The sequence below is a fragment of the Balaenoptera musculus genome, chromosome 19 (assembly GCF_009873245.2).
Source record: "Balaenoptera musculus isolate JJ_BM4_2016_0621 chromosome 19, mBalMus1.pri.v3, whole genome shotgun sequence".
NCBI classification, from domain to species: domain Eukaryota; kingdom Metazoa; phylum Chordata; class Mammalia; order Artiodactyla; family Balaenopteridae; genus Balaenoptera; species Balaenoptera musculus.
In genome coordinates this window covers 7,525,199-7,547,304 of record NC_045803.1, presented here as the reverse complement: position 1 = coordinate 7,547,304, position 22,106 = coordinate 7,525,199, and the positions used below count along the sequence as shown (strand labels likewise).

General features: G+C 51.4%; 2 protein-coding genes across 8 annotated transcripts; both read left to right on the top strand.

The window, feature by feature from the left end:
* The first annotated feature begins 4,384 nt into the window (after positions 1 to 4,384).
* Positions 4,385 to 11,043, top strand: FCGRT (Fc fragment of IgG receptor and transporter). 4 transcript variants are annotated; one of them, XM_036833243.1, is made up of 7 exons: positions 4,385 to 4,484; positions 4,905 to 4,991; positions 5,332 to 5,583; positions 5,778 to 6,053; positions 9,231 to 9,500; positions 10,111 to 10,227; positions 10,557 to 11,043. In XM_036833243.1, exons 2-7 carry the CDS (start codon positions 4,919 to 4,921, stop codon positions 10,634 to 10,636), a joined length of 1,068 nt encoding a protein of 355 aa, XP_036689138.1. In that variant the 5' UTR covers positions 4,385 to 4,484; positions 4,905 to 4,918; the 3' UTR covers positions 10,637 to 11,043. The 4 variants fall into 4 exon arrangements, with proteins under 4 accessions (XP_036689138.1, XP_036689137.1, XP_036689141.1 ...); XM_036833242.1 differs by having other exon boundaries at positions 4,395 to 4,484; positions 5,290 to 5,583; XM_036833246.1 differs by lacking the exons at positions 4,385 to 4,484; positions 10,111 to 10,227 and having other exon boundaries at positions 4,828 to 4,991.
* A 442-nt stretch (positions 11,044 to 11,485) lies between these two features.
* Positions 11,486 to 19,172, top strand: RCN3 (reticulocalbin 3). Of its 4 annotated transcripts, none has more exons than XM_036833249.1 (7): positions 11,486 to 11,570; positions 11,984 to 12,231; positions 14,109 to 14,311; positions 15,647 to 15,819; positions 16,553 to 16,613; positions 18,156 to 18,355; positions 18,627 to 19,172. In XM_036833249.1, exons 2-7 carry the CDS (start codon positions 11,990 to 11,992, stop codon positions 18,732 to 18,734), a joined length of 987 nt encoding a protein of 328 aa, XP_036689144.1. In that variant the 5' UTR covers positions 11,486 to 11,570; positions 11,984 to 11,989; the 3' UTR covers positions 18,735 to 19,172. The 4 variants fall into 4 exon arrangements, with proteins under 4 accessions (XP_036689144.1, XP_036689145.1, XP_036689142.1 ...); XM_036833250.1 differs by having other exon boundaries at positions 11,494 to 11,570; positions 18,174 to 18,355; XM_036833247.1 differs by having other exon boundaries at positions 11,522 to 11,762.
* The last annotated feature ends 2,934 nt before the right edge of the window (positions 19,173 to 22,106 follow it).

The following is a 22,106-nucleotide window of genomic DNA, read 5'->3' as shown; positions in this document are numbered from 1 at the left end:
AGTTGTGGCAAGTGGGGGCCACTCTTCATCGCGGTGTGTGGGCCTCTCACCATCGCGGCCTCTCTTGTTGTGGAGCACAGGCTCCAGACGCGCAGGCTCAGTTGTTGTGGCTCACGGGCCTAGCCGCTCCGCAGCATGTGGGATCTTCCCAGACCAGGGCTCGAACCCATGTCCCCCGCATTAGCAGGCAGATTCTCAACCACTGCACCACCAGGGAAGCTTGGCAGGCGGATTCTTAACCACTGTGCCACCAGGGAAGTCCCTGTTTCTATTTTTCTATCTGTCTGTCTATCTGTCTACCTACCTACCTATTTGTCCATCTGTTTTGTCCGTCTGTCTCTATTTTTCTATCATCCATCTGTCCGTCGGTCTGTCTGTCTGCCTGACTGCCTGCCTACCAACTTACCTGCCTATTTTTCTATCTATCATCTATCTACCTACTTACCTACCTACCTATCTATCCATCTCTCTGTGTCTGTCTGTCTATCTGTCTTTCATGGGGAGGTTCTGGATAGGGCAGGGCCTGGTGAGAGACAGTAATAGAGAGAACCCAGGAGTGGGCCTGGGGAGCCCCGCTTAGCTTTCCGACAGAACCTGAAGGATTCACTCAGGCTCGGCAGCGGGGAGTGAGCTTGGGGCTGAGGGCACTTTGTGGCAATTCCAGGGTGGGTCACAGTAGTTGTTCTGCGAGGGCTCAGGACTGATTGAGCAGGATTCAGGGATGGCATGGCCAGCTCCGTGGGATGTTGGTGTAGCCTCCTGAAGGCTCCGTCACTGGGTCTCAGGATACTGTCTGGGACCCAAGGAGCTTGGGGGTGGGAACCTGAGATTTTCAGAGACCCAGGGGCATGGTAGTGGCCTCTGGTGATGGTCCAGGAGAACTCCAGGGACACCAGCGTTAAAACTAGTTATGTCCATCAACAGAGGAATGGTTAAAGAAAATGTGGTACCTATATACAATGGAATATTACACAGCCATTAAAAAGAATGAAATAATGCCAAATGCAGCAACATGGATGGACCTAGAGATTGTCATACTGAGTGAAGTAAGTGAGACAGAGAAAGAGAAATATGGTATGATATCTCTTACAGGCAGAATCTAAAGAGAAATGATGCAAGTGAACTTATTTACAAAACAGAAACAGACTCACAGACTTAGGTTACCAGGGGGGAAGGGACAGTTAGGGAGTGTGGGATTGAAATGTACACACTGCTTTATTTAAAATGGATAACCAGGGACTTCCCTGGTGGCGAAGTGGTTAAGAATCTGCCTGCCAATGCAGGAGACACGGGTTCAATCCCTGGTCCAGGAAGATCCCACATGCCGCGGAGCAACTAAGCCCATGTGCCACAACTACTGAAGCCCGTGCACCTAGAGCCCATGCTCCGTAACAAGAGAAGCCACTGAAGTGAGAAGCCCGCGCACCACGAGTAAGAGTAGCTCCCACTCGAAGCAACTAGAGAAAGCCTGCGTACAGCAACAAAGAACCAAAGCAGCCATAAATAAATAAATAAATAAATAAATAAATAAATAAATAAATAAATAAATAAAAAAAAATAAGTAAAATGGATAACCAACAAGGACCTACTGTATAACACAGGGAACTCTGCTCAATATTATGTAACAACTTAAATGGGAAAAGAATTTGAAAAAGAATAGACACGTATATGTATAACTGAATCATTTTGCTGTACACCTGAAACTACCACAACATTGTTAATCAACTATACTTCAATATAAAATAAAAAGCTAGGGACTTCCCTGGTGGTCCAGTGGGTAAGACTCGGCGCTCCCAATGCAGGGGGCCAGGGTTCGATCCCTGGTCGAGGAACTAGATCCCACCTGCCTCAACCAAGACCCAGTGCAGCCTAAATAAATATAAATAAATAAATAAAATAAAAGTTAAAAATCAAATCACAAAGCTAAACAAAACAAAACAAAACAAAACTAGTTATTACAGCAGAGGTGTGCAGGGTGTGATGGGCAGTGGAGCAGAGTGCTGGCATAGCTGTGGGATCGTGAGGCCATTAATGGGCCAACAGGCCTCAGAGTGGGGCTAGAGGAACATCACATTAGGGCTCAGAGAGCATTTAGATGAGTTCTGGAGCATCTTTTTTTGTTCGTTTGTTTTGGGTTTTGGGGTTTTTTTTGGCCATGCCCCGCAGCATGTGGGATACTAGTTACCCGAACAGGGATCAAACCCGCGCCCCCTGCATTGGAAGCGCAGAGTCTTGACCACTGGACCGCCAGGGAAGTCCCTGGGGCATCTTAAGGTAGGACATAAGTGGGACCCCAGTGTGATGGTTTTTAAGCTTCAAGGAAAAGTATACCAGGGTCCTGGGGGACATTGTCACAGACACTGACCACTTTTTACCAGGGTCCAAGGAACATCAGAGTAGGGTCCTGAGGGCCTTTAAAATGAGAGCACAGGGGCTGGAATGGTGCTCCGGAGACATAGCTGGATCCCAAGGGACGTAGAGGGGACGGCTGGGCATGGCAAATTCCCCAAGGTATTTTAGGACTCATGGGACATGAAAGTGGGATCCTTCCGGGCGGCATCAGGATGGATCTTAGTGGATATTCTAGCAGGACCCAGGGAGAGTAATGAAAATGAACAGAGGTCCCTCACTTAGCTGAACATAGATTTACCATCTGTCATTGTTAAACACATGTGTCAACTTGGCTGGGCCACAGTGCCCGAATGTTTGGTCCAACGTTACTCTGGATGTTTCTGTGAGGGTGCTTGGGGATGAGATTTACACAGAAATCAGCGGACTCTGAGTAAAGCCGACTACCCTTCAAAATGTGGGTGGGCCTCATCCAATCAGTTGAAGGTGGAAAACTCACCTCCCCCACCCGCCAAGCAAAGGGGAACTCTGAGAGCAGACTGCCTTTGGATTTCATCTGCAAGATGAACTCTTCTTGGTTTTCCAGAATGCCTGCCTTTAGACTTGAAATGTAACTCTTTCCAGAGTCCCCAGCCTGCCGGCCATCCCCATCAGATTTTGAACTCACCAAGTCTCCACAATCACGTGCGCCAATTCCTTATACCAAGTCTCTTTCTATATATATATATATCCTGTTGATTCTGTTCCTCCAGAAAACCCTGACTAATACATCATATGACCTAGCAAGTCCACTCCTGGGTATATACCCAAAAGAATTGAATACAGCTATGCAAAAACAAAACAAAACAAAAAACTTGTACACAAATGTTCACAGCAGCATTATTCACAATAGCCAAAAAGTGGAAACAACCTAAATGCCCATCAGTTGATGAATGAATAAATGAAATGCGGTCAGTCCCTACAATAGAATACTATCCACCTGATGAATTGGGAGATTGGGATTGACATATATACACTAATATATATATAATAGATAACTAATAACCTGCTGTATAAAAAATAAATTAAATTAAATTAAAAAAAAAAAGAATACTATCCACCCATAAGAAGGAACGAAGTCCTGATACAGGCTACCATATGGATGAATCTTGAAAACAATATGCTGGGGAATTCACTGGCTGTCCAGTGGTTAGGGCTCCGTGCTTTCACTGAGATCTTCCACAAGCCGTGCAGCGTGACCAAAAACAAACAAACAAACAAAAACAGTATGCTAAATGAAAGAAGCCAGACACAAAATGCCACAATATTATAGGATTCCATTAATCTGAAACGTCCAGAATAGGCAAAATCCATAGAGAGAGAAAGTAAATTCGTGGTTGCCAGGGGCTGAGGGGAGCAGGGGCCCCTCAACGTCTCTGGGGTCCCCTTTGGGGTGATGAAAAAGTTCTGGAACTGGATAGTGGTGATGGTTGCACAACATTGTGAATGCACTAAATGTAACCAATAGTAACTCCTTTGTTTTGTGCACTTTACCACAGTAAAACAAATGAATGGGAGCATTATAGCAGGAGTGTGGGCTGCCGGTGGGTGGTTGGAGGGTGCCCCGAAGCTTGACACAGTATACTGGGTGTGTGCGTTATTAAGGTCATATCAGAAGATACTAAAGAACTGCAGGCGCACTTTAAGGGGCCCTTGGGGGAGGGTTTGGAAGGAGGAAGTGTGGAAGTATCTGGAGGACTTTTATCACAGCAGGAGCTAGTGACGGGCGTTGGGGGTGGTGGGGACAGACAACGACGTAAGAAGGGGACGCACACAGACCTCCCAGTTTGGGACTCCGATAATGTTGATTCCCAACTTTGTCATGAATTTGCTGGGTGGCTGACACCCTCAAGATAAGAAAATAAGGGAGCAACAGAGAGGAAAAAAAAAAAAAAGACAAAAGTTTCTAGAGAGAGGCAGAGACCAACACTCAGACAGGCTGGGCCCAGGGCCCGGGGTGTGCCCTGCAGCTGGGGGGCGGGGTTGGATATTCCTGGAGTCGAGGAGCCGTCTCCGGACAGGATGTGAGAGAGGAACTGGGGTCTCTAGTCACGGGAGCCAGCTGGGGCCGCAGGAGGGAAGGGATCGTGGCTGCCGTGAGCAGAGCTGGGGCCCAAGACCGAGGGTGGAGAGGGCCGGGCGCCCGGACTCCAGGGTCTCAGGGAGGAGGGAGCCGGGGATCTGGACTTTGGGGTTTGAGGGAGGAGGGGCGCGGAGGGTGGGGGGGGCCGGGACCCGCGGGTCTGAGTGAGGAGGAGGAGGAGGCGGGGCCGAACTCCAAGCAAGGAATCTCAGCCTATCCAGGCTCTGTAACTAATTAACCAGCTCGGAGCCAAGTAAGGGGTGAAAGTTCATCGAGGAGGAGGGCCTTGTTGTCATCCTCCGGGATCGAACCCCTCCACCCGCAGTCGCAGGCGCGCGGGGTGGCCGAGGGGAGCCGAGCGGGAGCTGGGGCAGGGAGGGAGGGCGGGGCGGGGTGGGGGTCCGGAGGAGTCACGCGCCCCCTCCCGCCCCAGGTCTCCCATTCAGGATGCGGGTCCGCCGGCCTCAGCCCTGGGGGCTCGGTCTGCTGCTCGTCCTCCTGCCTGGGACGTTGAGTGCAGGTGAGGGGGCTCCGGGAGGCGCCGGGGCTGCCGCGGACGAGGGAGGTGCCGCCCGCCGGGAAAAGAGCAAAGGAAGCGAAATCCGAGGTCCCACTCGAGCCGGGCATTTCCTTCTTTGCCTCATTTCACTTCGTTTCTCACGATCTCCTCCCTCTGGCGGTGTGTCTGGGAAACACCTGTCCCCTTCTTACGGGGTCTCTGTCCCTCTCTCTGGGTCTGGCCCCCCTCTCAGGTTCCGGCCCCTCTATCTGCGGTGGGGTCTTTTCTCTCTCGGGGTGTCTGTCCTGCTCCCATCTAGGTACCCCGGCCCATCTGCTCTCTTCACCTGTGTCTCCGGCAGAGAGCCATCGCTCCCTCCTGTACCACTTCACCGCCGTGTCCGCCCCTGCCTCGGGGACTCCTGCCTTCTGGGTATCGGGCTGGCTGGGTCCACAGCAGTACCTGAGCTACAATAATCTGCGGGCTGAGGCTGAGCCCTACGGCGCTTGGGTCTGGGAAAGCCAGGTGTCCTGGTATTGGGAGAAAGAGACCACAGACCTGAGGAACAAGGAGAAGCTCTTCCTCGAAGCTCTCCAAGTTTTAGGGGAAGGAGGTGAGACTGGAACTCCTGAGTCTGAGGATGGATGGTGCTGGGGCCTGGATCCTGGGTCTGAGGGAGGAGGGGCTGGGGGCCTGGATCCTGGGTCTGAGGGAGGAGGGGCTGGGGGCCTGGATCCTGGGTCTGAGGGAGGAGGGGACCAAGGCCCCTGCTCCTGGGCCCTGCTCATCTGTGTTTGGGCATCCCAGGTCCCTACACCCTGCAGGGCCTGTTGGGCTGCGAGTTGGGCCCTGACAATGTCTCGGTGCCTGTGGCCAAGTTTGCCCTGAATGGCGAGGAGTTCATGATATTTGACCCCAAGATGGGCACCTGGGATGGGGACTGGCCTGAGTCCCAGACCATCGGTATCAAGTGGACGCAGCAGCCTGAGGCAGTCAACAAGGAGAAGACCTTCCTGCTCTACTCCTGCCCCCACCGGCTGCTGGGGCATCTGGAGAGGGGCCGAGGCAATCTGGAGTGGAAGGGTGAGCGACCCCGCTGGGAGTCCTGACGCCCACGGACCCCTTCCTCCCCACAGCCCTGCCCCGCCCCGAGGCCTCATCCTCTTCCCCAGCCTCTCCTCCCCAGCCTCCAGGCTTCCAGTCTACCCCGCTTTCCTGCAGTCATGTCCCAGAGGGTCTTTGTCCATCCCAAGCTGCCCCTGCCCCTCTCCTGCACGCGGCCCTCCTGTGGCTCCTAGAGCCCTCGGGACACAGCTCAGGCCCCTCAGCCGGGCATTGAGACCCCACGTGGCATGGCCTCTGTCTCTCTCCTCAGCCTCACATTTCTCCATCTGCTCCACTCAGCCAGACGGCATCACCCAGAGCCCCTTAAGCTCACACCAGGCCTCCCAGTTCTTCACCTTTGCCAGTTGCACTGGTGTCAGATGCCACCGGTGTCAGGTTCCACTCTGGCCCATGAGGCTTTCACTTGCCTCTTTTGGACGCTCACAAGATCTTGTGTGACCTCTGTTCCACATAGCATATGTCACTCTGAGCTATAATTACACACACGGCTGGGGAATTTAAGGGCTGCAGTTAGAGCTCTTTTGTCCTCAGCCTCCCCCACAGTGCAATTCCTACTTCCATCTCGGCCCTCAATATAGACAGTCCTCCACCTAGCAGTCAGAAGAATGTTTTAAAAACATAAATGAACTCCCATCACACCAGTGCTTAAAACTGTCCCGTAGATCCCCACTAGTCTTAGACTAAAATCCAGACTCCGCTCCAAGGCCTGCAAGCTCCTCATGGTCTGGCTGCCTTCCACCACTGTAATTTCACAATGCCCCCAACGACAGTGGCCTTCTCCCTTTCCTCCAATATGTCAGGTTCTTTCCTTCCTCAGGGCCTTTGCACCTGCTGTTCCCTCTGCTTTTGATTCTCTTCCTTGGGATCCAACCATGACTGGGTCCTTCTCATGCTTGAGGTTTGACCTTGGATGTCAGCTCTTCAGCAGGGCCCTCCCTGACCACCCTGGCTAAGGTGTGCCATCCCACCCCCATTATTATCTCTCATGCCACTGTTTTGTCCATTCATTCATTATAGCATATTTCTTTTTTTGTTTTGTTTTGTTTTTTATTGAGGTGTGACTTAGTTACCTAAAGTACATGGCTCAGTTAATTTTTTAACTTTTTTTTTTAAAAATTATTTATTTATTTGGCTGTGCTGGGTCTTAGTTGTGGCACGTGGGATCTTTAGTTGCGGCATGCGGGACCTAGTTCCCTGACCAGGGATCAAACCCGGGCCCCCTGCATTGGGAGCATGGAGTCTTAACCACTGGACCACCAGGGAAGTCCCCTCAATTAATTAATTTTTTTTTTTTGGCCGTGCCTGTGGGATCCTATTTCCCCAACCAGGTATCAAACCCGTGCTGGACGGCAAAGGAAGTCCCTCTCTTCTTTTCTTTCTTTTTTTTTTTTGTTTAGTCTCTCTTCTAGTCCACTGATCTATTGGACTGAAATTCAGCCAGTACCTCACTCTCTTGATTAATGTAGCTTTATAAAAAGTTTTGATATCTAGCAATTAAGTTCTTCAGTTTTATTGCCTTGGTTATTCTGTGTCATTTGCATCTCTCTATATATTTCTGCTTGTCAATTTCTGCCAAAAATTCTGTTGGGATTTCCATAGTGATTGAATTGTATCTATAGATTAGTTTGGGGAGAATTGACGTCTTAACAATATTAAGTTTTCGAATCCATGAATACAGTATATCCCTGTACTTGTTTAGATATCCTTTAATTTCTCTCAGTAATATTTTGTAGTTTTCAGTGTAGAGGTCTTACACCCCTTTGGTTAGATTTTTTTTCCCTAAGTATTAGACATTTTTTGATGCTTCTGTAAATGGTAATTCTAAAAATTTCATTTTCTTATAGTTTGTAGTTAGTTTACAGAAATACTATTGATTTATAGAAATACTATTGAGTTTTATATATTTTCCTTGTATTCAGAAACTTTGCTGAATTCACTTACTGCTATTAATTTTTCCTAGATTCTTTCAGATCATGTCATGCTTGACATGTTTTACTTATTTTCTTTTCTAGTTTTAGTAACTTTTATTTCTTTTTCTTATCTTAGGATCCCCAGTACAATGTTGAATAGAGTGGTGATAATGAACATCTTGTAGTCTCAAACTCATAGGGAAAGCATTCAGCGTTTTACTATTAGGTATTATGTTAGTTATAGATTTTTTTGTTGATGCCCTTTGACGAATTAAGAAAGTTTCCTCCAACTCCTAGTTTGCTAAGAGTTTTTTTTCTTTCAAATTTTTTGTTTAAAAAAATTTATTTATTTATTTGTTTTTATTTTTGGCTGTGTTGGGTCTTCGTTGCTGTGCGCGGGCTTTCTCTAGTTGCGGTGAGCTGGGGCTACTCTTCGTTGTGGTGCGTGGGCTTCTCATTGCGGTGGCTTCTCTTGTTGCAGAGCACGGGCTCTAGGTGCGCGGGCTTCAGTAGTTGCAACACGCGGGCTCAGTAGTTGAGGCACACGGTCCCAAGAGCGGGCAGGCTCAGTAGTTGTGGCTCGCGGGCTCTAGAATGCAGGCTCAGTAGTTGTGGCACATGGGCTTAGTTGCTCCGTGGCATGCGGGATCTTCCCGGACCAGGGATCAAACCCATGTCTCCTGCATTGGCAGGTGGGTTCTTAACCACTGCGCCACCAGGGAAGTCCCTCTCTTACTATCTTTTGAATGACTGTTGGGTCTGTCTTATTTTCCCTCATCACACTTTCATAAACCCTTTCCCTTTTATTTACATGTACACAAATATTCGTCTCTCTCCCCTCATTAGAACACAAGCTCCATGAGTACAGGGACTTTTGTCTGTCTTGTTCACTGCTGTATCCCCAGTGCCTAGAAGAGTGCCTGGCACATCACACGGTAGAGGCACAGTATGTGTCATGGTAGGAAGGACTGGGTGAGAGATGGATACCCTCGTGGCAGACAGGTTGGGTCTCTGTACCCCTGGGAAGGCCCTTCCCCCTTTACCATTATATTCTCTAGGCTCAGGAAGTCACAGGGCACGTGGTGGGGCCTGCTGGGTAGAGTGGAAGGAATGGAGTCCTCTCTATGTCCCTCTCCAACCCTGGGCCTGGCCTTGGGGGTTCATGGGCCTGGCCTTGGGGGTTCATGGGCCTGGGGCTTAGGCCTGTCCGCCTCTTTGTCTGCAGAGCCACCCTCCATGCGCCTGAAGGCCCGACCGGGCAGCCCTGGCTTTTCTGTGCTCACCTGCAGTGCCTTCTCCTTCTACCCACCCGAGCTGCAGCTGCGATTCGTACGGAATGGGATGGCAGCTGGCTCTGGTGAGGGTGACATTGGCCCCAACGGTGACGGCTCCTTCCACGCCTGGTCATCGCTAACAGTCAAGAGTGGCGACGAGCACCACTACCGCTGCGTGGTGCAGCACGCAGGGCTGGCCCAGCCCCTCACTGTGGAGCTGGGTGAGGTCCCGCTGGGCAAAGATGCGCTGCCTGCTTCTGGTTGCCTTTTCTCCCTCTACTGCAGCAGTCCTTCCTGAGTCTGACCACCTTCCACTGCTGCCCGTTCTCCTTGAATCTGACTGCTCTCTGCCCCACCACTGCCACTTCTTCCAAAGCCTGACAGCCTTTTGTCCTGTGTTGCTTGCCTCCCCAAGTCTGAGTGCCTTTCATCCTGCTGCTGCTGGCCTCATTGAGTCGGGCCACCCGTTAACCACTATGGAAAGTCCTCCCTAAGACTGACCACCTTCCGTCCTGCTGCTGCCAGCCCTCTATGGGTCTGATGTTCCGCTGCTCTGTGCCCACCCCTCCTCTCCAGTCTGGAACACCACCCACCCTGCTGCTACAGGTCTCTTGACCAGAGTGACTGAGACCCCTCTTGCTATGGCTGGTTCTTACCTACAACCTGGGGGCTTTCTAGACCTAGAGCACCATGTGAGTGGCCTTTCCACTCCCCCAAGACTTGGTGCTGGAATCTCTGAGCTTGGGAGGGACTGAGAACCCCCAGTCCCCCGTCCTGACTCAGATGTGCTGGAGGGTCCATTAAATATATCACAACATTCTCTGGCTGCAGAATCACCAGCCAAGTCCTCGGTGCCAGTGGTTGGAATCGTCATCGGCTTCTTACTGCTCATGACAGTGGCTGCAGGAGGAGCTCTTCTGTGGAGGAGGATGAGGAAGGGGCTGCCAGGTGTGGGACAGGAAGAGGGAAGTGCCTCAGAGAGAGGGACAGAGATGCCAAAAAAGAGGGAGACACATTCCTGGGGGGACAGAGGTCTAGACAGAGAGGGACAGAGACCCAGAGAGTGGTGGGGACAGAAAACTGGAGGGGTGAAACAGAGACTCAGAGCGTATAGAAACCCACAGGGTAGGACAGAGACTGAGAAAGACACACACACACACACACACACACACACACACACACACACACACACACACACACACACACACACACGTGGGGGAGGGGAAGTCAGAGACCCAGAGGATTTCAAAGATTCTCCCCCTTCCCTCTTTCCTCAGCCCCTTGGATCTCTTTCCGTGGGGACGACGTAGGGGCCCTCCTACCCACTCCTGGCCTGTCCAAGGAAGCTGAATCTTAGGATATAAATGCATTCCCAGCGACTGCCGATCGTCCCCCATCCTGGCTGCTACCAGCTAATGTAGTCAGGTCCTTTTCATGCTGTGAGACCTCCTGGAATCCTCGTATTTCTGAGCCTCCAGAAGGAGCCCGATGTTCTCCCTCTGGATTTCTCCTCCTGTGGCCTGCCTCAGTTTCCCTTCCTGATATATATGGCTCCCTTCCACCTCCACATATAACATGGGTTTGGGCCCGAATCATTGTGTTCTCATCGTTTCAACTTTTTAGGGAATTGTGGGGGGAATAAATGGTGTAAGCCTTGGACTTCAAATCTCTCCTGAGGCTAACTTGTTGCCATGGTGGAATCTACCAATTTTATATACCAAGTCATATATTTTTAATTAATAAATTTCACAAATATTTACTGGATGTTTGTGCCCGGCATTTTGAGGAATTCTTGGCTGGAGTCTGACCTGACTCCTTGGTGGAGCGGAAGAGTTAGTCCCTCCTTGAGGGAAAGGAAAGCCTCCTCAGGCTTCTTGGTTCCCTTCCTTCCTAAAACTTGCGGACAAAGGGAAAGAGATAAAAATACACCTCCCGTGAGGCTTTGGAGCTAGAACAACTGCAGGTGGTCGGGCACGGCGCCCCGACGCCTGCCGGGAGTTGTAGTTCCCCCGGCCGTGTCACTCCGGTGTTGCCCACCCCGCCTGCCCTGGGAAGGGACGGGCCGAACCTCAAGGGGCTGCGCTTTCCTTTGTGGACGTGGCGAGGGGCGCCCTTGGCCCGCCGAGCTCTCATCGGCCCCGCCCCATGAGGCCCTCAAGAGCGCTCATTGGTAGGAGGGCGGGGCCTCTGCGCTGCGGGAGGCGGGGCCTGGCTGGAGAGCAGCCAAATTAGGCATCTTTTTGGAGAACTCAGAGTGGAATTTAGAGAACGAAGTGAAGCTGCTTGACCGGGTAAAGGGAGGCGGGGGCGGCTGCCCTGCCCAGCGAGGACGGTTCGGGTCCACTTGGGTGGAGGATTGGGGACCAAGCTGAAAGCGATGCCCGGGGGCCTGCATGATTTCTTTCTGGCCACGACCCCGCCCTGAACTATGCTTGGGAATTGCGCCACGTCTCCCGCTTGAATCCTCCCCACTTGCGGCTCTGGTACGCCTCTGGGACTTCCTCAGAGGATTCGGTCCCCACAGCTGGCTTAACCTCAGAGAACCCCGCCTCCCTTCTCCCCTTCCTGTCCTTTCTTGAGCCCCAAACTTTGCAGCCAGCTACCAACTCTCTGTCCTGCCCTAGGCTCCCCCATCCCCATCCTCCTGTCCCGTCTCTGTCCTGTTCTCTGTGACCCCTGACTCCTAGCCTCCACCACTCCTCAGGGACTGATGATGTGGCGACCGTCACTTCTGCTGCTGCTGTTGCTGCTCAGGCGCGGAGCCCAGGGAAAGCCATCCCCTGACGCCGGCCCTCATGGCCAGGGGAGGGTGCACCACGCGGCCCCCCTGAGCGAGGCCCTTCATGATGACGCTCACGGGGACTTCCAATATGATCATGAGGCTTTTCTGGGACGAGAAGTGGCCAAGGAATTCGACCAACTCACCCCAGAGGAAAGCCAAGCCCGTCTGGGGTAGGAGAGAGATGGAGGGGGAGGAGGATTCAGGGTTGTAATTTTAAAGAGGGAGGTCAGGGGAGGCCTCGGTGAGAGGGTAATATATGAGACACGTGGGTGTATGGGGAAATAGCATTCCAGGCAGAGGGAACTGTACGTGCAAAGGCCCTGAAGCAGGATCGGGCCTGATGTGCCTGATGTGTCTGAAGAACAGTGAGACCTATGTGACTGGAACCCAGTGAGCGGAGGGAGAGAGTAGAAGGTAGTTGCAGAGAGAACAAAGGGGTCAGGTTGTGCAGGGCCTTTGGGGCCACAGTGAAGTTTTAAGCTTTTCTCTGAGTGAGATAAGGGTTATGGGATGGCTCTGAGCAGAGGGAGGATGTGAGCTGACCTGGGCTTTAACAGGATCCCTCTGGTTGCCACGCAGGGAACAGACTATAGGAAGCAAGAAGCAGGGAGCCCAGTGAGGAAGTGACTGCAGTCTTCCAGGTGGGAGAAAAGAGACTAGGGTCACCAGATTCAGGGTGGAGATAGCGGTGGTAGCCAGGTCTGCTGGCTGGGATATTGTGCATGGATGGGGTTGGGTGTAGGAAGGATGGGGGAGGAAAGGCAGTGATAGACTTACACATTTGACATAGCACTTACTACAGTGCCTGGCGCCGTTCAAAGTGCTTTACGAGACTTAAGTCGTTTAATCCCCACACGCTGTGAGGTATGTTCTGTTATTTATCCCCATTTTACAGAGGGGGAAACTAAGGCACAGACAGGGTAAGCGACTTGCCCACGGTCACACAGCCAACAAGAAGAGGTGGCAGGATTTGAACCTAAATGTCTGGCTCTAGAGCCCAAACTCTTAACCACAGCTGGAACCTCAGGGTAGCCGGACCCCTACTAAACAGAGCAGAGACAGCCTAGCGCGGGAGGAAGGGATCAGCGACCTGGGCAGGGCCATCTCAAATTCAATTCTGGGGACTGGTTTGCGGGGGCTTCGGGACGGTGACAGGACGAAGGGCTCCATGTGGGCTCTGTTAGCGGTTGGGCGAGAACACAGACCAATGACGGGGCATTGCCAGGGGAGAGGGATGGGACCTGGGAGCCGAGAGGCGTGGCCCGAGAGAAGGGGCATGAGGTGGGGGCCTAAAAGGGCTTGACATGTGACATGGAGGTGTACAGGATCAGGCTGGAGCACGAGGAGGAGTGGGTGGAGGCCGAGCCTGCAGTGTTGGGGCTGATGGTCACAGGGCAAAGCCTGATAACGTCTGGGAAAAACTAGAGGAAAGGGGCGAGTCGCAGCATACCTCGGGGCTGCAGGGATACGGGCCTGAAATTGACGCTCGCAGCCAGGGAGGGGGCCGAGCAGGGGCCGGGGCTAGAGGGGCTAGAGGTTCTGAAGACTGGCAGAGCCAGGGGAAGGGGGCGGGGCCTGAGACGGCCAGAGGTCCGGAGAGTATGTAGCCGTGGCAATCGGAGTTCAGAGTGAGTCTTGGGACAGGGAATCTGCGGGCGAGGGGCACGGTGTGACTCCCTGCCCCCTGCCCCCCTCCCCAGCTCGTTCAAGCTAGAGGTGGAGCACGTGCAGGCCAGAGTGGAGAGTGGGACCCTGGATTGTCATAGGTCCTATCCCCAGGCGGGCGTGTCGTGGACCGCAGCGCCAGCCACAGGCCCGCCGCGTCTCGGAAAGGGCGTTATCGCTTCTGGGAGCGGACCCTGGATTGAGGGGGCAGAGCCCTGAGGAGGGCGTGGTACCGGGATTGACAGGCGCCTCCCCCCAATTTGCTGGCGACTCAGTGACATTTTCAGCCCTATGTGGGGTTGTGTCTCGAGTTCCTGGAAGAAGGCGGGACTCGGGGGTGGGCGGGGCCCGAGACTGACGTGTGCCCCGCCCTGGTTCGCAGGCGCATCGTGGACCGCATGGACCGCGCCGGGGACGGGGACGGCTGGGTGTCGCTGGCCGAGCTCCGCGCGTGGATCGCACACACGCAGCAGCGGCACATACGGGACTCAGTGAGCGCGGCCTGGAACACGTACGACACAGACCGTGACGGGCGTGTGGGTTGGGAGGAGCTGCGCAACGCCACCTACGGCCACTACGAGCCGGGTACGCGACCCGACCCCTGCTCCCCACACACACCATGACCCGGACCTTTTTTGACACCTTCATCCTGAGAACTTTAAGCCCGTTAACCAGATCCCTGACCTTTGACCTCCGACCCTTGACCAGGGTCTACCCACTTCTAGAACCCCATCACCCTGAAACCCCCAACCCCTTATCTCTGGTTTCTCATTCTGACATCCACTGAGGAACTTCAGATCCTTGACCGGGGACATCTACCTCCCAAGCCCTATCGGCCTGACCTTTGATCTCTGACCTCTCATCCTGAGAACCCCAAGCCATTTATTCTTCCTCTGCCTCTGGATTCCCTCCCTTCCATCCCCATGCCCCAGTCCTCGGCCCCCCACGGCTCTTCTCCACTCCCTCCTGGACCCTCAACCCAGCCTCCCCCTCCAGCCTGTCCCTCACATACACCCGGAGGGATCTTTCCACACTCACAGCTGACCTTGACCTTCCCCTGCTCACAGCCCCCCATGGCTCCCCAGGGTCCCCAGGAGAGAGTCTTAGCGCCTCAGCCCAGTCTCACCCAACCATCCACCACCGTTTTTCTGCATTTTCTGCCCCAGCTAAATGGATCTTCTGCAGTTTCCCTGAACTCACCGTGCTCTTCAAACCTCTACTCTGCACGTACTGTTCCCTTTGTTGAAAATGTCCTTCCCCTCCTCTGTGTCCAGCAAGCTGAGTCAGTATACTGCACCAGAGCACGACTTCGGGGCCCAATGGGCCAGTATCAACTCAAAGTCCATCCTTCCTGGCTGCATGACCTTGGGCAAGTTATTTCCTCTCTCTGACAGTCAGTTTTCTCCTTCATAAAGTAAGAATAAATGAAAAAACTGGGAATTCCCTGGCGGTCCAGTGGTTAGGGCTTTGTGCTTTCACTGCCAACCGTGCGGGTTCAATTCCTGGTCGGGGAACTAAGATCCCACAAGCCGCTTGGTGCGGCCAAAAAAACCTCAACAACAACAACTACTACAAAATAACTCATTTTGCTTGCTTTTTGTGAGAATTAATTGCAATTTTGTAGATAAAGAGCTTAGCACATAATAAGCTCTCACTACAAGGTAGCTACTATTAATTATTATTAATTCGGTGGAGGTCTCCCTGCCCTGACTCCCCAGAGTTAGATCCCTTTGTCATTTTTTTTTTCTTTTTTTAAAAATTTTTGCCACACCCTGCTTCATGTGGAACCTCAGTTCCTGGACCAGGGATTGAACCCGAGTCCCCTGCATTGGAAGGTGGAGCCTTAAACACTGGACCACCAGGGAAGTCCCACACCCCTTTGTCTTAAAGCACATCCCACCAAGATCCCTCCTTCCCCAGGTGAAGAATTTCACGACGTGGAGGATGCAGAGACCTACAAGAAGATGCTGACACGGGACGAGCGGCGTTTCCGGATGGCTGACCAGGATGGGGACTCAATGGCCACTCGGGAAGAGCTTACGGCCTTTTTGCATCCTGAGGAGTTCCCTCACATGCGGGACATCGTGATTGCTGTGAGTGGGGGCCTGAGGAACGCTGCTTCCCACCTCCCTCCCAGGACCCAGGCTTCTGATGCCAGGACTAGCCTCCCAGCACTTACCTTCGGGGCTCCAGTGCCCACCCTCCAACCCCACAGTATCTAATCTCTCCTGATCTGGCCTCCCCCTTTCTGTGCTCACATTTGGGGTCCAGGCACCCAGCCTGCCTTCAGAAAACCACATCCCCCAGCAGTGCCTTAGATAGCCCCCATCCTGGCTGAACCCCAGGAAAATCCCAACCCCAGACATGGAGTGTCCACTCTGAGGCCATTCCTGCTGGCCCCCCATCTTCTATTACTTTATATATATATATATATATATTTTTTTTTTTTTTTTTTTTTTTTTTTTTTTGCCAACTCTGTCTCTATTTTAGAGTGGCAGGATTTTTTTTCTCTTCTCTCTTTTTTTTTCCATTTGACTTTAATTTCTAGAGCCATTTTAGGTTCACAGCAAAATTGAGTGGAAAGTCTAGAGATTTCTCCTGTACCCCCTGCCCATGCCAGGTGTAGTTAACTTCTTCCACCCGGTGGGGTTTCAGTACCTATAAGACAGCTCAAAGGACATGGCTCAGAATATTATCTATAGCCCTTGAAGAGGAACTAAAGGGTCCTTGACTACGCTTAATGACTAAACTAATAATATTTTGTCCTGTTTGACTGTTTTCCTTTGTTTCTGCATTTTCTCAGCCCTGATGCCTCTTTCTCCCCAGGAAACCCTGGAGGATCTGGACAAGAACAAAGACGGCTATGTGCAAGTGGACGAGTACATCGGTGAGTGGGACCTGATTCCCTCCCCAAGGAGGCCTGTCCTCTCCCGAGCATGGGTGGCAGCTGATATATATCAGCCATTAGAGCGAAGGCTCTCTCAAGTGGGGCAGGGTTGCTGCCTGGGTCCATCCATCCACCCAACATTTACTGAGTATCCACTGTGGGCCAGGCCTAAGGAACATTTACTGAGCACATATATTTGCGGGACCCAGCAAATCTTTATCAAACACCTATTGTGTGCCAGGCTCAGGAAACATTTATTGAGTCCCTTCTGTTTTCCAGACCGCAAAAGCATTTATCAAGCACCTACTGCATGTTGGTGGTCGAGGATAGAGCAGAGAATATCACAGAGCAGGTCCATTCCTGGGAGAGTGTGGAGTTTCTACAAAATCAGGGCTCAGGGGCTGTGTTTGGTTGGGATAGGATGTCAGGGAAATTGTCTTGAGCCTGCATTTACACAGCAAATGCTGCATCTCCTGTTATTCAGGATGTCGGGGAGCCCCGAAGACACCCCCCAATTCCCCATTGGTCCTGCCTCTGTCCCTGTCCTCAGGGGTACAGAGAATTTGGTTGAAGGGAAGGCTATTAAACATGAAAGTCTTTAAAGTTTGAAAACATTGCTTTATAGAATGCTTTTATGGAACAAGCCCATAGGCAAGACATTTTAATTTAAGCATCATTTATTTTTTTCTGTCTTTGAGGAAGATAGAAGTCTCTCTCTCCCTTTTTGGTTAGAAAGAACTCCAGGGACTTCCCTGGCAGTCCAGTGGTTAGGACTCGGCGCTTTCACTGCCATGGCCACAGGTTCAGTTCCTGGTCAGGGAACTAAGATCTCGCAAGACGCACGGCATGGCAAAAAAAAAAAAAAAAAAGATGTAAGACCATTTAAAAAAAAAAAAAGGAAGCCTGAAGGCTAAGTGGGTAATTGTGTGCCTGGCACCTGTTCCATCTATGAGGACATCCCTCCCTGTGACAGCTCCCTGGCCTGGCCCCGGAGTAGAGGAAGGCATTCTGTCCTAATTATGGTGGCTTTGTGTCTGGTATAAAAAGACTTGTCAGGTTGTAATGTCTTCCAAATGTATCTGTGGGTCCTTGGGGTGAAGAGCTTTTCAAACATTTACAAATGATTGCAACAAATGAGAGGCTCCTGGAATCTCTAGGGATGTTCTGGGTGTGGTGAGCTGATCAAAGTGTAGCTTTAGAGGATCTCCTATAAAAACCTTCACTCATTGCTCCTTCATATGGGTGCCTACTATGTGCCAGGCACTGCACCACACAGGGCACACTCTGTTTCATGCGTGTATCAATCAAATGGATGGATGATTCAATCAATCAAATGACCAATCAATGAAGTCAGTTTCACGTGCAGCATAATGATCACCTGCAAGTCGGGTTTGTTATCAATTCCATTTAACAGAAGAGGAAACTGAGGTGAAGGAAAGTGAAGTGGGTGGTCCGAGGTTCCGGGGTCCAGGAGTGTCAGAGCCAGGCTGGGAGGCCCCGGGAACTGCCCCTGATGTCGCCCCCTCTCACCCCCAACCCCAGCGGATCTGTACTCGGCAGAGGCCGGGGAGGAGGAGCCAGCCTGGGTGCGGACGGAGCGGGAACAGTTCCGGGACTTCCGAGATCTGAACAAGGACGGGCAGCTGGATGGGAGTGAGGTGGGCCACTGGGTGCTGCCCCCTGCCCAGGACCAGCCGCTGGTGGAGGCCAACCACTTGCTGCACGAGAGTGACACGGACCAGGTGCAGGGGCGCAGGGGGTGACGCTGGCCCGGGGGGCGGAAATGACCAAAACGTGCGCCTGGGGCTCTGGGGTCCCTATTTGGCTGGAGAAAGAAAGAGGGACAGAGAGATCGAGGTGGGGAGGGAGAAAAGCAGGAACAGAGACCCAGGGAGAGGGGGACCCAGAGAGAGGGGAACAGAGACCATGGGAGCCATACTTGGCTCCAGGGAGGAGTCTCCCAGGCAGGGCCCCTGTGGCGTCCCGCTGACCTCTGACCCCCCCCCCCCTCAGGACGGGCGTCTGAGCAAGGCTGAGATCCTGGGCAACTGGAACATGTTCGTGGGCAGCCAGGCCACCAACTACGGCGAGGACCTGACGCGTCACCATGATGAGCTCTGAGCCCCAGCGTGCCCACTGCAGCCTTGTCGCCCCATGGGCTGACCCGCAGAGGGGCCCCAGTGGCCAGGGCCCCCTGTCCAGCCCTGCAGGATGCGGACACAGCCTCCGGTGTCCCCCTGCTCCTGGGCTCTCACAGACCCACCAGGTCAACTTCTCTCCCTGAGACATCACAGACCCTCCCAGATCCCCCCAGGGGCTCACAGACCCAAAGTGAGGGACCACCCACTTCTCACTGGCAGAGTCTCCCCGCCCAGACCAAGGCCCCCTACGCCAAGCTCAGCCTCTAAGAGCCTCCACTAACCCCCAGATCCGAATCTGAGCCTCACACCACAGAGACGAGAAACACTCCCCCAGGTGCCCCGAACTCGCCCCCAGCACTTGCCCAAAGGATGCCTCCTCTCTGCCAGGGAAGCAGTAAAATCTAGTGCTGGGGCCCCATCTGTGTGTCTCTCTGAGGGGGTAACAGGGGCCTTGGGGGCTGTGGCTGGGAGAGGAACGTGCTGGGAGTTGGGGGGCTGTGGGCTGAAGGAGGGGACAAGGCATTTGAAGAGGGAGCTCTGGGGGTTGGGCAGGGTTTGAGGTCGTCCCTGGAAACAAAAAATAAAACTAGAGGGCAGAAGACCTGAATAGACATTTCTCCAAAGAAGACATCCAGTGGCCAACAGGCACATGAAAAGATGCTCAGCGTCACTAATTATTGGAGAAATGCAAATCAAAACCACGATGAGGTACCACCTCACACTACCAGTCAGAATGGCCATCATTAAAAAGTCCACAAATAATAAATGCTGGAGAGGGTGTGGAGGAGAGAGGGGAGCCTTCCTACACAGTTGGTGGGAATGTAAATTGGTGCAACCACTATGGAAAACAGTATGGAGTTTCCTCAAAAAACTAAAAATAGAACTACCATATGATCCAGCAATCCCACTCCTGGGCATATAACAGGAGAAAACTAATTCGAAAAGATACATGCACCCCAATGTTCATTACAGCACTATTTACAATAGCCAAGACATGGAAACAACCTAAATGTCCATCGACAGATGAATGGCTAAAGAAGATGTGGTACATATATATAATGAAATACTACCCAGTCATAAAAAAGAATGAAATTGCCATTTGCAGCAACATGGATGGACCCAGAGATTATCATACTAAGTGATCTAAGCCAGACAAAGACAAATATTATACTATCTCACTTATATGTGAAATCTAAAAAATGATACAAATGAACTTATTTACAAAACAGAAACAGACCCACAGACACAGAAAACAAACTTACGGTTACCAAAAGGGAAAGTGGGGGGAGGGATAAATTAGGAGTTTGGGATTAGCAGATACACAGTACTATATATAAAATAGGTAAACAACAAGGACCTACTGTATAGCACAGGGAACTATAGTCAATATCTTATAATGACCTATAATGGAAAAGAATCTGAAAAAGAATATATATATAGCTGAATCACTTTGCTGTACACCGGAAACCAGCACAACATTGTAAGTCAACAGAACTTCAAAGAAAAAAAAAAAGTGAACCATAATATGTCTATATACTTTAGCTAATAATGATGTATCAATACTGATTTACCAATTATAACAAAGTGCCACACTAGTGCAAGATGTTAATAGTAGGGAAAACTGGGAACTCTCTACTTTCCACTCATTTTGTAATAGGGAAGAACTTTTGTATCCTATTACAAGTTAATCACTAAAGGGATTTTGCCTATAAGCTTAAATCATACATAATGACCCATCTCGGGGAACCCTGCCTCCCAGGTAATGAGCATTAAGCTAAAATACCTTTGTTTAGCTCAAGGGAAACCTCCTGACCAGGCCCACCTGTGAATGGCTGAGGGAAGGAAGAAATTAACACCCGGAGTCTGACCCGGAACCAGGACTTTCTCTCTCCCCTTTTAGTATAAAAGGAGCCTGAATTCTAACTCGGGGAAGATGGTTCTTTTGAGATGCTAGCCCACCATCTTCTCAGTATGCTGGCTTTGTGAATGAAGTCACTATTCTTTGCCCCAATGACTCATCTCTGGATTTACTGGCCTGACGTGGGGCAAGTAGTACCAATTTTTGCAAAGCCGGCCAGGAGCCTTGCTGCTCATGGCCAACCAGCCCTGGTTGGGGAATTTTCGGGTAAGGCCCTAGCAGCTGCCGGCACTTGTCCTGAGGATCTTCCCTTCAAAATTCCCCAAAGCGGCAACAGCTGACCCATCGCTTGGCATTGGGAGCAAGAAATCGACCTGTGGGAGCCCACAGGCTCCATACAGCAGGGTGAGTAGTTCTGGTGTGTACAGCCGGAAACTTTTTCCTCCACTTGGGGCTTTTTTCTCCGGAATAAGCCAGTTTGTTTTGTATTTGAGTGGGGGTACCCTGTTGGAGAGAGGCAATAACAGCTGGACTTTTCCCCTGATTTGTGAACGGGATCGTTTGTTTCTTTGGATGCTGGCATTTGTGTGCGCTGTTTTTGTTTTGTCTTGTATTTCTGTCTTTAAAAATTGGGGAATGTTTCTACTATCCCTAAAGAAAGTCCTCTGGGGTGTATTTTGGGTAGGTGATCTGATAACAGCTATTAATCCATGACTGAGAGGAAGATGATATTTCATGGTAACAATGTGTGGCCACAATACCTGTTAGGATCTCCACAAGAGGGCTAGGGAGGGTTATCTTGGGATCCTGTGCCCCATGTAACGTCACCCTTGCTGTGGTGTTAATTCCGTTGCCTGCAGTCTCCTGTGTTGTTGGTCTGGATCCAACAGCTCTCCAGGGAGTCGCATTGCGTGAGGGTTGAGTTGATGGCTCTTTTGATATGTAAAGTCCCGTGACCAAACTCGAGGGTTTATTTAGGTTTTTGTTTGTTGTTAGGGGTTTTTCATTTCATTTTGTTTTGGTACCATTTTTTCATTTACAGATTGATGTCAAATGAAGGAAAGGAACACAGACACACACACACACAAACACCTGTCTGTTCTTGTCCAAAAGTGGGACATTCCCAGGGAGAAGAGAAAGGTTCCACTTGGTTCTTAAAATCACTGAGAGGCCCATCCCAGAATTCAGCCTGGTTGGTGGATGCCAAGGCCAATAGGCATCCTTTTAATGGTTAGAGATGCTTCATCGCTATTTATGGTTTTATGGTTGCCTTTGAATGGCTCTGTAGTTATTCTGTGGAGAAACAGGGAAGAATGATGAAATCCTCTAGGTGCAAGCATTTGTGCTACTACATCAGGGTGGGAAAAGTCAGACAGTTGTCACTTTATGGTAATAAAAACCCAAGGGAACATCTGTCGTACAGGAAGAAAAGAAAAGGAGTGAGGGGGACTTAACACAAAGGAACCTGCCTTACCGAAGATCAGCAAATAGACT